This window comes from Thamnophis sirtalis, unplaced genomic scaffold, assembly GCF_051295495.1.
Source record: "Thamnophis sirtalis isolate CommonGarterSnake01/CBP01778 unplaced genomic scaffold, rThaSir2_p1.2 scaffold_7, whole genome shotgun sequence".
In the NCBI taxonomy this organism is placed as follows: Eukaryota; Metazoa; Chordata; class Lepidosauria; order Squamata; family Natricidae; genus Thamnophis; species Thamnophis sirtalis.
Genome location: NW_028261387.1, coordinates 44,636,095 through 44,653,145, shown reverse-complemented (window position 1 = coordinate 44,653,145; position 17,051 = coordinate 44,636,095). Strand labels below are relative to the sequence as shown.

At 39.3% G+C, this 17,051-nt stretch overlaps 1 protein-coding gene across 1 annotated transcript in view; it reads left to right on the top strand.

Moving 5' to 3' along the window:
* Positions 1–17,051, top strand: part of CPNE5 (copine 5) — a 154,232-nt gene that overhangs the window by 76,769 nt on the left and 60,412 nt on the right. Inside the window, exons 8-9 of the mRNA XM_014058313.2 lie at positions 4,191–4,254; positions 14,974–15,077. Coding sequence (XP_013913788.1) covers positions 4,191–4,254; positions 14,974–15,077 — 168 coding nt within the window. The remainder of the gene's footprint in view (positions 1–4,190; positions 4,255–14,973; positions 15,078–17,051) is intronic.

The window sequence follows — 17,051 nt, the reverse complement described above, 5'->3', positions numbered from 1 at the left end:
ATGCTTTAATGGAGAATTTACACACAACAACATAATGTAATAGAACTCAGTTATCATCAATGTGGTCAAGTCCACAACTGTTCAGATGTGATCTTGGCAAGCTCAGCCTATTATTGTTAGCTCTTTCTATCATTCTTTTCATTTTTAGTGAGAACTCAACAACTCTTGTCTCATTTGTTCTTATAACTCAATTGATAAACTGTGGAGAGAACCATTCCTATTTAATATTCAAAGCAGGTAATGTCAAATCTGTTGGGCTTCTTCTCCTTCCTGAATATATAACATCCAGTGTGGTTCTTTATTGAGCTTGGATCTTGAATATTGCATCATCTGTATTTAAATATGTATGTTCACAAAATTGTCTGGATAATCACGCATATTTGGCAAATAGGTGAATTGTTAAGCATGTGGCCAGTTCTAGATATGTGTTGTCTAAAATAAATTTCAGAGGTGAGCATTTTTGCCAGACAATAACATTAACAAAATATCTTCTAAGGTTGATTTAGAATTCCTTGTGGTCTTGAATTGTTCTTTTGTTAAATGTGCAAGAAAGTTGAAATATAGTAAACAAACATGGATATTTCTTGAATCTTTCTTCTAAGGAAAAAGCCAGATATGGGCTGCTGGAAGGTCTACAACAAATCACCATGGCCAGCCAACCTGCAGTGGCCAACTCGGCATGGGACAATTTGTTGCTGACAAATTCAATGCAGACAAGAGTTACATTAATGTTGAAGAAATAGTGGAATAGAATCATTAAAGAAAGGAGGGCAAGGAAGGGACATAATAAAATGTGAATGATGAAAATTAAAATAATGTATTAGTTATTTTAAATAATTACATTGAATTGTTTAATTGTCATGCAACGAGTTGTCCCATGGTGACCTGGCTGTGGTGAATTGGCCGTGGTGAGTTGACTGTGGCGAGTTGACTGTGGCTGCGTTATCCCATTCTGATTAGAAGTCATCCCTGCTGATATGTGTGGATAGGCTGATTGATACTGGCTTCCCTTCAAATATATAATATGTCCAACTACATCCATACAACTGTATGACAGTGTTTTCTATGATATGGAAATACAGTATAACACAAGCTTAGCATGCACACAGACACCAAAGTCACCAGACGAGTGGCAACCCTATAATATGAATGAATGAGCAAAAAGGCTCTTCCCATCTTTCTGAGGAACTTTGAATGGGACAGCTCCAGATTAAAAGATTGCCGTTTAAAGAAAAGTGGTGGTGAAAAGAAACATAGATGAAACACAAGACAGAAAGTAAACAATAACAACCTTTTGGTCTCCGGATGCGCTTCAAGGCGCTAGTCATCACTTATAAAGCCCTTCATGGTATTGGACCTGGGTACTTGAGAAACCGCCTGCTGCCAATTACCTCCACTAGACCGATTAGATCCCACAGATTAGGCCTCCTCCGAATTCCATCCGCTGGCCAGTGTCGACTGGTGACTACCCGGAGGAGAGCCTTCTCTGTGGCTGCTCCGACCCTCTGGAACGAACTCCCTGTGGAGATTCGAACCCTCACCACCCTCCAGGCCTTTCGCAAAGCCCTTAAAACCTGGCTGTTCTGACAGGCCTGGGGCTAAAGAGCTGTTGCCCCCATCTCGAATGGTATGACTGTTGTGTGTTTTAAATTATGCATTGTTATGCTTTGTTTTTTTAAATTTTTTGTCTGTATCCCCCTTCCCTGGTTTGAGTTGTGAGCTGCCCTGAGTCCCCTTCAGGGGGAAAGGGCGGCATATAAATATAATAAACTGAACTGAACTGAACTGAACCTAAAAGGAATAATATCCAAAATCTTAGCAAAAATTATTGCAACATCTATTGCACCAACTAGCACGCAATTCTAGGGTTGCCTTGTTTTGCTTAAGGTCATATTACCACATGGACAAGATAGTTGATAGTCCCGATAGTTTCTTTCTGTATAGAACCCATTGTTTCCTTTGAGGAATGTTTTGACTTCCCAATCTTTCCTGGGATCTCAAAACAGTCTAGTGGTCTCCCATCCAAGAATTAATTGCATCCAGTTCTTCTTGGTTTGAGATCAACCAAATCTGGCTATGTGCTGCCACCTGCTGGGCCACATTAGAATTGGTACATGGGAAAAACTCATCACAGTTGGTGGCCATTGCCACAAACCAGGATTTTAAGTCCATTTGCCATTTATCTGAGGGATGATATGTAAAACCAAACCTTGCCTATGAAAGTAATGCAAATTGGTTACAGTGACCACCTTAGTTCTAACGATGACTATGAAGAGAGTTTAGAGTTTGGAACTGTAATTATTAGGTATCAATCGCTACATAGAACAAGAAGTAGAATATTTTCATATTTCCATTCATTATTATCTGAATCTGTATGTATAACTATATCATTTTTATAAACCCAATCCTTATTTCATCTACTGGTGAATGAAAATAATAGGAGTCATAAGTAGGGTAATCTTTTTGATATAATTTAGGGCTTTATATGATTTATATTTCTGGCCTGAAAAAGATCATATTAGTTATTCACAGTCATACTTCTAATTTCCAAACTCTATGAACAAATAGACTTGTCATCAGCTCTGAAGATTAAATCCATTTTGAGCCATCATTATCCAAGACATCATCTGTCTGTGTGGAATTAAATGGACAAAATCTATAAAATTGATACTTAAATGAAAAAAAAGAAAAAAGGGAGTTTCAGGTAAACTGCCTTTCTTCATAGCTTTGTTCTTGAGTTATATTTCTCAATAATTAACTTGATATGAGCATTCAAATAAATATTTCAGTTTTGTTGCTACACATTCAGGCAGTGGTTTAATTTGCTCCAAACTCTAATATGGTTTTAATTTGGAAAAAAATCTTTCCTTCATTCTCAATTTTTATACCCTCTTTGAACAGATTTAATGTTTGAAAGAACTCATTTTAATTTGTAATATTTAAGATATTTTTACAATGTCAACTGTGGGCATCATGTCCATGATAGCTTGCAGAAAGCCAACAACCAATTCCACACACATAAAGTCAACCATCAATAGTAGAATAATTAAAAGCCCTAGAAATGCCTCCAATATTTCAAAGAGGGGCTAAGAATAGGTCCAATGCTTGAAAAAGCTAAAGACTTTGGATGTCTTCGTTTATTTAATCCACTTACCAGAATTCCCTGAAAGAAGTACAGGGTTACTGAGACATTTTATAAGAGAATCCAAACAATACAATAGTAAAATAATTAATAAATAGAACACAAAAGAACTTGCTTATCACTATGTATGAAACCTAGTATCCCCATCTAACATAGGCACTCAATAGTCAAACCAAAATTGAGTTATGTGGCCTTTATGGAAATGGAGCTTTGGGCTTTAAGACAGTGTCTTGACAGGGAAAAGTCAAACATTTCACCTCTATGTTGGACCATCTTGCTTAGCCCAGCTGCTTTGCTTTGGCAAATACTGTATATCTTCTAGGCATACCCACACATTCATCAGAGATTTTCTGGGGCTGATTTCACAGGTTGTTTTCACACAGCACCAAACACAGGGCACCTTTATGCTTCATGGAGCTGCATTGAAAGTGCGCTTTATCAAAGCCTTAATCAAAGCACAGCATTGTCAGTCCTAATGACAAGATTTGTGCAAGTCTGAACACACTTCCCTCCCTGTATCTTCATGTGAACTATGGGTTTGTTTATTCACATTACATTCCAGCCCTTGACTCATCCTCTACCCGGCCTTTGCCTTGGTAGAGGCTTTTTTCCCTGTCCCTCAAAGTTATCCCTTCTTCCAGAAGTAGGGTTGTTGTAAAATAAAATGGGTATGTGGGATGGTAGAAAAGCAATCTCTATTATATTGTTAATTGTAGGGAGAGAGAAATTGTTATAATTGTTAAAAGATAACACACATTACTAATAATAGTTATGAGATTGTATATTTGTGAAGGTATATATGAGAAATAAAAATAAATGTTTTTTTAAAAAAATCTATCCCTTCTTAATTCTACTCCACTGCAGGATGTAGAAAAGGAGTTACAGGTTTGGAAAACTCAAAGTTACTGACATTTTGGAGTTTCCTAAAAGGAGGTGCTGCAAATGGAACAGAAAAAAAATTGACATTATTCTGCATTGGGGTCAAAGATAGATGTCTCTTTCCTCCCTTTTCTACCCGCTTCATAAACTATTTTCTCTCTTATTATAGAGGAATTCCGGGGAAAAAATGTGGCACCATCATTCTGTCAGCTGAAGAACTGGGCAACTGTAGGGTGAGTCATTCTTTTCTCTTTGAATTTCTGTTCATGTCTTTGCTTTCAAAAAGCTTGTCAAAAGAAGAAAGGAAGCCTTTGAATTCAAAAGACCCAGTGCTAGGGAGTCCCTGATGGTTTAGAAAGTTATTTTGTTAAAGTTACACAGACATGCCATGCTTCATCCGAGTCAGAGATATCATGTTGAGGAAGATAATAAGAGACTCTGATATTATTTTTACTGATGCAGGACCACACATAAGGTATATATTTAAGCAGGTTCCATCTAAAAACTGCCACTCTTAAATGCTTTTATTATATGTCCTGACCCATACACAACTGCAATACTAGTACACTGGAGAGCTCTTCCCCTTCTGGGGGAAAATGCTAGCTTTATGTACAGACCTGTGGATATTTAGTAAAACCATTGCAATTTACTTCTTGATTTATTCAAGCTGCTCAATTCAAGTAAGTGACTCTGGACAGTTTACAATTCTACAATTATAAAACAGTTAAACTATTTTAAAAACTGTACAACAATGAAAACATCTACAAAATAATTAAGGATAAACAGCAGCCATGATGGTTAATCAACTAATACTAAAGCCAAGTAAGAGGACCCTTTACACAATCCAAGCCCCTGGCCTGGGTACATAGCCAAGTTTTCAAAGCTTTGCAGAAAGCCAACAGCATTTGGAGTTATTTTAGTCTTCAAGTAGAGAATATTCTACAAGGCAGGGCTGTAGCAGAAAAAGGTCATCTTCTAGTTCAGGGGTGTCAAACTTGATTTCATTGAGGGCCACATCAAAGTTGTGCTTGACCTCCTGGGACCGGGGTGGATGTGGCCAGCTTGACATCACTCATGTGAGGAGCGCCTGTGATGGGCCAGGCGCTCTGCTAGTGAAAATGGGATCCTGAGCTCCTTTTTCAGCTGCCACAGCCTCCTGCAACCCTCTGCCAACAAAAAGAGAGCAGCATGCAGCCCTCCTGAGCTCTGTTTTCACTGGCAAAAGCACTGTGGGTTGGTCCTTTGCTGTTTCCAGGGTGGCCCTGTGGGCCAGATCTAAGTACTCTGCAGGCAGGATCTGGCCCCCGGGCCTTGAGTTTGACACCCCTGTTCTAGTTCTAAATGAAATACAACAAACTTTCCTAACTAAATACTTTGATAGTGACCAGCAACATGACCTTAGTAGAACTCTCAGCAGGATGTACCATGTTGAAGTAAATCAGATGAACCCTCACTAGTAGATCAGCAGAAGTAAATCATATGCAGAAATGTTAGCTGGACAGCTCCAGGGAGTCATGAGGCTGCAGCAAGATATTTCACCCTGCTTCTCCAAGAGGGAAATCTACTGTAATTGTTAGCTAAAAATGTCACATAATAATTCTGGGAACATGAACCAAGATTACAGTCAATATTAGTACCTAAAGAATTGTTATAGCTGGAAGCTAAGAGCTAAGATTTGTGTTGTTTAAAGGATTATAGTAGATGGTCACCAAAAATTGATGAATATCTAAAAAAATGGGGAAATGAAGATTATGGGCTTGATACCTAACATGGTATTTGAGGAAAAATAGATATAAGTCTGGGATAGAGTTGTGTAATTTCTTATCCCAAGTTATCATGGCAGTGGGAATCATTACCGCATGAACATTGAGGTGGGGGGATTCACTCACCCCCCTTTTTGTTGTGTTTATTTAGTTAGCCTTTTTTTGACAAGTTTATATATATATACCTAAGTGGCAAACACACACATACATACAAATCCACACAACAAACAAATAAAATCACTTAAAAGAATCTAATTGAGGTTCCCATGAAAATTATCCTAATCCTAATCCCATGATAAATATACCCACAGAGACTTCACTAACATCCTAGCCCCAATGCACAGGGTAGAAAAGTCAAGTCTTTAATTCTTGTGGAAGACCACGTGGTTAGGCCATCTAAACATGATGAAGTGGTTATTCCATATGACTGCCCCCATGGCAGAGAAGGCACGCTCCCTAGGTCCCAACAAATGACACTACTTCACCAAGGGGAACCCAACCATGTCTATTTTGTCACATCTGATGACACAGACAGACATGAAAAGCAATAGCCAATCCTGCAAGTAACTGGGATTCATGCCATGTAGGGCTTCAACGCTAATAGTTGGCATCTTAGATTACACCCATATTATATGTGGTGGACATGTGTAGAGGCAAAACTATTGGACAAAAATACAAATATGGTTGGAAAAGATGGCAATGCAGTATATTTAAAACCAGAATTTTTTTGCTGGGGATTTTGCCCAAACTTTACAGTGAAAGAAATGCATATTTAATTATACATGTATTAACTGCAGCTAGAATTGTATTTCAACAAAACTGGAAAAGCAATGAGAGTCATACAGATGACAATGTGATTAGGAAAATATTAGAATGTGCAGAAATGAATAGATTAACCCTTGTATAAAATAGAAAGAACAACCGGAATATTATATGACATAGGAGTTATTTTATGGATGGCTGGAGAATAAAAATAGAAGTGAGAAATAAATAGAGAGTAGTGAAATAAAGAATATATGTTAAGATAGAGATGTAAACAATACGATGATTATTATACTATATGATTGTTAAGATGACTATATTCAATATAATATTATGTTGTCATTAGAAGATATGTTAAGAGGAAGAAATGAGTAGTTATAATGCTAATTATTAATATTGTAAGATTAATCTTGATTGTAATGTACAGAGACATTTGTACCCAGATGACACACTGTTTATTGGAAGATGATATGTTCAAGTTAAAAAATAAAAATAATAATTAAAAAAAAAGATTACACCCAGAAGACCCTGAGGAGCTAGTAGATCTCATATTAGAGTGATGTTAAATGGGTGTGCTGCGATATATCCAATATTGAACAAATGTTTCATGTGAAGCCATTCTTTATCTGGATGAAATAATATCTGCAAGATGTTGGGGACATATAGGGAGCTGCACTACAGATAGGCAATAGAGAAACCCATTTGGTGTAAGAGTTAAGGCACTAGGCTAGAAACAAGCAGACCATAAATTTTACAGCCACCATCAGCACAAAGGCAGCTGGGTAATTTTGGGCCAGTCATTTTCTTTCATCCCTAGGAAATATGCAAAGTCAAACTACTTTGCAGTCTTGTCACAAAAGATATTAGTCCAAGCCATTGGCAGGAATCAGTGTTGACTGGAAGGCACACACAAACTGATTGTGTTGGAGTGCTGCACTAAGTATAGAAAGGCCAGGATTTCATTCTCTACTTAGCTAGGAAGCTCACAAGATCAACCTGGAACAATTATTCTTAGTGGACCCACATCATAAAAGGCAGAGTTACACTCTTTTCGGAGAGCTGGTTAGGCTGAATATGTAGTTGTAGCTTATCCCATCTGGGAAAAGCTGCTATAGATTTTCTTTTCCACAGCCCGTTTCCATTACAGTAAATTGACCTAAAAAATGCCCTCAAGCTTGTTTTTGCCATAAGACAGAAGGAAAAAACATGCTTCCAAGGAAAAGGTTCAGAGCATCTGGAGCTTTAAGAGTTAGGGCTCAGTTGTGTTGGTGACAAAGAAGAGAAATAGACAATACTTGGGTGGTCCCAACAGTCAAGTACTGGTGGGCCAGTAGAGGTTTACTATCTCTTTACAATCACAGCCAATTTGCTGCTGACACCCAAGAGAGCAAAATAAACCCATGGCTGTTTTTCTAGAAAAGGATCAGCCTGTCTAAACTCCAGCAAAACCAGGCATTTTCAATCTCCTTTTCTCCCACGTACAGAAGTTAACACAAACAATATCACTATCTCACCTCATCTCGCCCACAAGTCTGACGTCTACAAGAGGGATAAAATCCTAATTTATCTCCTACACATGTTTGTGCAATTCTTTGTCCCCAGATATACTCGTGTTGAGTTCCCATGCCTTCAAAAATGCATGCAGATCAGCACTTTTTCACCCATGCATCCATGTACAAGTGTTTTGTATGTATATCTGTGGAAATGGAGACACATACCATGGTACAGTACATGGTGAAAGTTTAGGTGAATTATAGCCTGTTGTATTTTATCTTTGTTGCTTTTTTATGGCTGAATACACACACCCTGTTTATTATCTAAAGTATGTGGAAAGGTTTGCATGTTTGCATTTACTCTTTCAATCCACAAAATGCACAACCTTTGCTATTGCATGCTACTTTAGACATAGGATCCACTCAGAATTTCAGGAGTATGCTTGAATGCATTCAAAGTAGCCCATCTGTTGTGCTGTAAAGGGAATTTAACTCCCTTTTCCATCACAACAAACCAAGACCTAAGCAATTAGCTTTACATGAGCAGTCCTGCAGCCTGTGCTAGAAGCTGGCTTAACTCTTTCCCTTGCGCAAAGAAGATGATTGGAAGCAGGAGGGGGATCTATTTCTTCACCCAGGTCCATATCTTCCTGCCCGTGGCTTACTAACTTCATTGTAACATCAAAGGTCTATTCATGACTGTAGCTCGGAAAAGGAGGTCAGTCAAATGGACAAGAAACTGCTGTGTTGCACCTGCTAAGGAGACTAGATAATGTTGCAAGATGCTTCTTCCACTGAAGCCCATGTGATTCATCCATATTCATTGATCTCAAACAATGTCAGTGAAGAAATCGTTGCACTGGAGAGCCAACAGCCTTAAGGGGTCACTCTAATGCCCTTCCCTAAGACTCCTTTTGTTTTCAGTGAGCATATCCACAAAGCAAGGATACTTCCAGGGATATGATCTGATTATTATTTGCTTATATATATATATATATATATATATATATATATATATATATATATATATATATATATATATATATATATATATATATATATATATATATATATATATATATATATATATATATATATATATATATATATATATATATGGCTTTTTCCTTAAAGGTATTTTGCATATGCATATCCCTCCGAAATACACATTTTTCATATATATTTTCATGTGGGAGAGTGTACTGCAAGATTTTGAAAAGGATACTGTACGTAGGATACTGTATTTTTCGGAGTATAAAACTTACCTTTTTCCCTCAAAAAAGAGGCTGAAAATCTGGGTGCGTCTTATACGTCAAATACAGCATTTTTTGCCTCCCAAAACCCCACCCCTTCACCAAAATGGCTATGCAGAGCCTGTAGAAGGCTTTCAGAGAGCTCCTGGGGGCTGGGAAGGGCAGAAACAAGCACAAAATGGGCTGTTTTTTGCTCAATTTTGCCCCCCAGCCTCCAGGAGCACTCTATAAGCCTCCATAAGGCTATGCATGCAATTTTCTTGAAAAAAAACGGACCCGCTTTCATGAAATACGGGCCATTTTTTGCTTGTTTTTGCCCCCCATCTCTCCCCAGGAGCACTCTGCAAGCCCCCCAAAGGCTATTCATGCCTCTTTTTTTGAAAAAGAATGGGCCTGTTTTCACGAAAAACGGGCCGTTTTTGGGAGGTTTGCAGAGTGCAAAACCTTTTTCCCCCCTTTTGGAAAGCTCTTTAGTTAAAGTAATTGATGAGAATTAGATTGATCAAGTGCTGTGCCAGCAGAAACAAAGTCTTAGGTGCTGCAGATTGTCAGCGATTTCCTTCTCCAGCACATGAATAAATACACCTGGGAACATCTCCCTACCTACCTACTCTCTCTCCCTCCCTCCCTCCCTACTGTATCTCTCTCTCTCTCTCTCTCTCTCTCTCTCTCTCTCTCTCTCTCTCTCATCTATCTATCTATCTATCTATCTATCTATCTATCTATCTATCTATCTATCTATCTATCTATTTTTGTAGATTTTCACGGGTGTAGGTATGCTGGTCTTGTTGTATTCGGATCTTTTCCCATGAAAGATTGAGATTGCCAAAACAATCTCAATCTTACATGGGAAAAGACCTGAATACAAGACCAGCATGTGTGTGTGTGTGCGTGCGCGTGCGCGTGCGCACCCACCCACACACACACACTTAGGGTCCTGACCAACCACTGCCTAACCAAAACATACTTCATCCATAATGGACAAAGATACAAACAGATAGAAGGAGCACCCGTGGGATCACCCCTCTCACCCATCATCGCAAACTTATACATGGAACATTTTGAAACTAACGCCTTAGATAAATCTGAACAGAAAGCCAAACTCTGGCTTAGATATGTTGATGACACTTTTGTGATTTGGCTACACGGGAAAGAAAAAATGGACAACTTCCTCACACATCTCAACAGCCTACACTCCTACAAAATACAATTCACTATGGAAATAGAAGCAAACAATCAACTTCCCTTTTCTAATCTACAAAAAACCCAATGGCTCCCTAGGACCATCTACTGGAAAAAAACCACACACCAACCGCTACTTAAATGCACAATCCCATCACCACCCTGCACAGATCAAGTCTGTAGCCAAGACCCTCATCTCCAGAACCAAACACCTAGCCGACAAAGCCACCTGAAAACTGAATTACACACTCTCACAAACGTATTAATCTCCAACAGATTCCAAAGAAAAACAATTACCAACCTAATCCAAAGGGAGACTCTCCCAAAAAACCGAGACACAGAACGGTATCGCCCTCCTCCGTTACATCAAAGGCACTACAGATAAAATCAGCAAAATTCTCCACAAACACAATATCAAGACAGCCTTCAACACTGACCAAAAAATAGCCAACATCTTAAGAAACCCCAAAGACAAAATCCATCTAGAAAACCAAAGAGTCTATGAAATACCATGCAAAATCTGCCCTGCAACATACATAGGACAAACGAACAGGAGAATAAATGCACGCATTGCAGAACACAAGAACGCAGTAAGAAAAAAAGGAAAAAAAAACTTCCTCCCTTTTCCAGCACCTTAAAGCTATAGGACATGAAATTAACTTTGAAGGAACCAGGTTAATCTCCAAAACCGAACACTTCAACAAGAGAATAATTATGGAAGCTATCGAAATAGAGAAACACCTCCACAACATGAATAAACGTGATGATACCTCCCACCTACCAGACATCTGGAAACCAGCCCTTGTCAACAAACGAGCCCCACCCCCCACCCAGACCGTTACAACACAAAACAACAATGGACACACTGCCAGCACCAATCAGCACCAATCTACCAATCATGATACGGCCACGCATCCAATCAATCCACTTACTGAAACAACGCCTGCACTCTACACACCCTCCCCAAGATTTATAGAAAGACGGCAGCTCCGATCACACTTTAAGCCGAAAACACCCTCCTGAAATTTTGCCAAGACAATCTCAATCTTACACGGGAAAAGACCCGAATACAACAAGACCAGCATACCTACACCTGTGAAAATCTACGAAAACGTGTGTGTTTGTGTGTGTGTGTGTGTACTCTGAAAAATATGGTAATTGGATCCCAGTTCCATATTGATTTAGGAAGGGTAAATATATTACATTTATCTCCAAATGCAAATTGATCAAGATTCCCTTCCATCTCTAATCTCCAGGGATATTTTTAGGTTGAAGTGCAGCTTTCTTAAATGGAAAAGGGCATTTTGTGTATTCTTGCATCCTGGGTGCTTATTCATATATCATTGCTCCTGAGATATGAACTCCTGAGATATATCTTTTATGAATGTTATTTGTCACCTTGTTGCACAAGTTCAATGCTTCATTCCTTACGCATTTTCCTGTATGATTTGCAAGGTACATTAACCAGAAATAGCAGTGATATTCCATTTCTTTAATGCTTTCAAAACTCCCTTAGGAAGCATGGAATCATATACCACAAGCAGAGATAAGGAAGCTTGCTCATGTTCTCATAAGTCAACCTGCCCTGGATTTTTGCTTCTTTTGAACTCTACAATCTACATTTCTGATCTGTGATTATTATTTTTTGTTTCTGCACCTTAAAGCTTCAAGCAACCCTGGATATTTGTTTATAAACTATGAAGTCCAGATTAGTAAATTAAAAAATTTTAAAACAGAAAATTAGAAATGCCTTACTAGATAATAACAACTCTTCAAAGAAGCAAAGACTGTCCTTTTTTTTATTTTACCCTGCATGCTCTATTCCTTTTTTCCCCTTCCCAGTTAAAATATACCTTTGGAAAAATTCAGTGTTAATGCACACATAGTAATTCACTCATTTTCTCCTGGAAAATAACCACTGCTGACTGCCTCCAGCAGCACTGGCAGAGAATTTTGCAGAACGAAAATGCCCTGAGTTAGAATCAGAAAGGATTGATAAGTAGGGTACTAATCTCTTCTGGCTTCCTTTCATGCATCCCTACTGGTAGAAAAAGTCTCATCAAGCTGACTTTTCATCTCTAACATGACACTTCAAGACACAGTATGATCTTCAATGCTTTACAGCTTGAAACATTTGGCTTACAACAGCAAGGCTATTATTTCCTTAACATAGGAATATCTTATAGTGTATCTGTAGATAGTTCAAGCCAAATGGTTGGTCGTGGCGAGCATGAAATAAAAAAATGTATTATACGTGAATTCCTGCTGACTGATTGTGATTTTTCAAAACTCCTGCTGGTGCTGGAAGACTGGATAAGAGCAACCAATATCCAAAATGGTAGAGGGAACACCTGAGAAATATGCACCTATTATTTAGCATTTCTGCTGAATAAATTGTCAGTCAGTGTAGCTATGAGCATTTAAAAAAAGAAAGTTACCATTACCAGGAGCTAATTGTGATTGTTAGTTGTGTGTTGTCTTTCTATTCCAAGTTGAAGTTGTATTCAATTCAACTCTGGGAGTTGAAGTCCACATATCTTCAAATTGCCAAGGTAGAGAAATAATGGTCTGGTTTTTCCTCTATTCATGAAACACGAATAGTTTAAAAGACTGAGGATGCAATGTAGATGTAATATACTTTGATCCTGGAAAAGCATTTGTCAAGGATGCTCATGATATTTTTTGTGGACAGAAAGGATAAATGTGGGCCAGATGATACTGTGGTCTGTTAGATTTGTAACTGGTTGAACAATTACACCCAAAGGGAGTTTGTGAGTAGTTCTGTATTATTCTGGTGGGAAGGATTACATGAAATTCCCCAGGACTCTATCCTTGGCCTCTATCCAAGAGCCGAGGTGGCGCAGTGGTTAAATGCAGCACTGCAGGCTACTGCTAGATCAGCAGTTCAGCGGTTCAAATCTCACCGGCTCAGGGTTGACTCAGCCTTCCATCCTTCCGAGGTGGGTAAAATGAGGACCCAGATTGTTGGGGGCAATATGCTGACTCTCTGTAAACCGCTTAGAGAGGGCTGAAAGCCCTATGAAGCGGTATATAAGTCTACTGCTATTGCTATTATTGCTTCTGCTACTCAGTATCAGTGGTGGGTTTCAAAATTTTTTAGAACCTCTTCTGTAGGTGTGGCCTGCTTTGTGGGAGTGGCTTGCTGGCCATGTGACCAGATGGGAGTGGCTTGCTAGCCATGTAACTGGGTGGGCGTGGCCAACTTGTAAAATGTGGTGAAACTCACTTAACAATGCTCTTACTTAGCAACCCAAATGTTGGCTTAGAAACTCTAGCATTTGAAGCACGCAAGCCTTGAGCTGTCAAGTTACAAGACCCTTGCACCCCTAAACCTTTAAAAAAAAAACCCAGAGTGTTCAAAGACTTGTGGACTTCAACTCCCAGAATTCCTCCTCTTGCTCTTCATCTTGATGATGTGTGGATGGGCAGGGGGAGGGAGCTGCAACTGGTTCTAAACAGCACTGTAGATTTATGGAACCTCTTCTATAGAAGAGGTTAGAACTGGCAGGAACCCACCCCTGCTCAGTATCTAGATAAATAGCCTAGAAATGCAGGGGAAGGCATACTTATCAAATCTGTAGATGATATGGAGCTAATTGAGAAATACCTCAGAACACAAAATCACAGCTAGTTTGATAGGATTGAGCATTGGACCTAACCCATAAGATGATGTTGAACTGGGTAAATAGGTAAGAAATTAGGGAGACTTGATTTAGCAGCAATGTACAGAGGATTTAGGAGTGCTCCAGAAGCGATTTGTCTACATTAGGAAAGAAATATGCATAAGAAGCACAGCACAGGAAATTTTACATAAAATCCACACATTCTTGCAAGTCAAAATGCAACTTATAGAAGAATCAGGGGATATTTTAGCAAGTGAAATAAGTTTATTGTATTTATGAAATGCCAATCCTAACAAGATTTTTGTGTTTGTGTTCACAGAGCAGGAGTGATGCTTTAATAAATGCATGAAGTTGTTTATATTTTCCTAATTCACAAAAGTAGCTAGTTCCACTATAATCCTAAGGGCCTGGATTGATTTAAATGCCAGGAAGTGAAAAAGTGTAGTGGATAATTTATGTACTATGAAAATGACAAACTGTAACTCTACTATAAAGAGTTCAGTTTAACATGCTTCAGTGCATATTCCAGAGACTGATGGGAAAAGAAAATACCCAAGTACCAAAGTCTATGAGTAAAAAGTCTTAGTTGTAGGTGCAGAATCCTTATTGATGCCAAACTTTCCCAGATTTTTCAAACCTTGAAAAAGGTTATAGTCTTTTCAATTACACACTGGATTAGAATTTATTTCAGTGATGAGCCTCAGTCTTTCTTTTTTCCATTTCCTATTGGGACAATTGCAAACTGTTTATGTTTAGTACTTTACTGTGCCACTTTCCCATACAACTTCTTAAAATTGCTCTGTTAGCTCAGCAGCAATGCTGTTAGACAATGTGTTTTCTGCTTCTAATTCCAAGGATGTAGCCACAATGCAGTTCTGTGCCAACAAGCTGGACAAGAAAGACTTCTTTGGGAAATCAGACCCTTTCATGGTATTCTTCAGAAGTAATGAAGATGGAACGTGAGTAGAAGTTTTTTTCTTCTTCCTAGGAGTAGATTTGCTTCAATTTTAACTGGCTCCTCACTAGCACACAGTGAAATTTTCCATTGATACTTTGTTGGTCATTCTGGAATTTTGTTTGTGATTTCAAATACCAGTCAGATCCAACAGGCTTCGTTGAAGTCAATCAGTGTAGCTGGTTGCTGCTTCCTGCTCAGGCTTTCTTAGTAAGCAAACTTACTTTTAAACTTTCAAAGTTTAAAACTTTTAAAAGCTTCATATAAAGAACTTGTTCAGGCTAATGTCTGTCATGGACAGGGCTATTGTAACCCCCACCATGCTCCACTTTTGGTTACAGAAGGCTTTAGGGAGGGCCTCTGGAGACTGGGGGAGACCATTTTGCTCTTCCAAAGGCTCAAGGAAATTCTCTGGAGCCTGGGAAGGGCGAAAAACAGGCCTACTGGAATTACCGGAAGTCTGGAAACTGGACTGTTTCTGGCCGCCGAAGGGCCTCTGGACCCCAGGGGAAGCCATTTTCGCCCTCCCAGAGGCTTGAGAAACGCCTCCAAAGCCTGGGGAGAGTGAAAACATATTCTTCCTACCGTGATGCAGGACGCCGAGTTAGGGGGGGGGGGTCCTGCACGCATCCACAGGAGGGCGGGCACATCGCATTGTGGGTTTGGGCACACACATGCGATAGTGCATGCACACGTGATAGCGCACACAAGCACAATTTCAGCACGTGAGGAGAAAGGGGTTAGCCATCACTGCTATAGGATGTGGTTTTAAAAAATCAAGATGATGGCTATGATTGTGTGATTTAAGCTTTACATGTTCTGATGTGTGATCATACTATGATGGCCACCATGTCAATTGGACATACCTTTCTTGTGAGTTGGAAAGATTTTTTTGGACCATTTCAAGTAAAAAACTGCTTTGATTAATTTTTTAACTGATATACAGGAGAAAGTAAAAAGGCTCAAGTATGCTAAGTTTTCAACTTTCAGGATCATTTTAAAAGATGATTTATGAATATTCCTGATGTTCTTCACTAAGCCAGCAAGATGTGAAATGAGATGTTGTGTTTAATAGAAAAGGGTCTGGGCAAAAGTTAACTAACAAAAAGACAATTCCCAACTGACCATTCTGAACAATTAAATAGGTAAATGAAAGTCAGATCTCCTTGAAATTGAGAACATTTTCCTCCATTTTCAAACTGCAAGGCTGGTGCTGAAAAAAAATATTGCTTTGCATCCAAATTCAAACCCTAATATATTTTTTTATGTGAGCAGGGTGGAGATCCATATTCCCAAAATCAAAATCTGATAGGTTGAGTAGACTGGAGCTTAGATAGGCTACCGCTGTGCTAGGCCAACTCTTTCTCATTGAAATGTCCCAGCCAAATTACAGCAAGGATGGTCAGAATGCTAGATTTGAATAATTCATGTCTATGAGTCATGTAGCCTTAATTATCAGAGGATCTTTGCAAAAGGATCACTTTAAATCTGTAGCAAGAATCTGTCCTTCTTCCAACAGTAGCAGGGGTGGGTTTCAACCAGTTCGCGGCGGTCCCTGCAAACCGGTTGGTCGGCGAACCCGGAAGTAAGTAACTTCCGGGAACGGCGACTGGCCCACCCGCCCGCCCGCACTCCTTACCCGGTTTTGACGAGTTCTGCGCTTCCACACATGCGCAGGCTGCATACAGCGCCTGCGCGATCCTCCAGGAGCAGCTGGAGCATCGCACAGACGCTAGTACACATGCGTGCACTGTGCGCGTGCACGAGGACGCTGCCGGCCTTGTTCCAACCGAACCGGTTGGAACGGGGCGAGAAACCCACCCCTGAACAGTAGGTTGGGTGGGAGCAAGGATAGACATCATGGGAAGTTGAGCTAATAGAAAAAGGGAAGAAAAGAGTGATTTGCCCAATTTTAGCTCTGCTCATTACTGGAACATGGCTCCCAGCAGATTATTTCTTTAAAACACAGGGCCTGCCT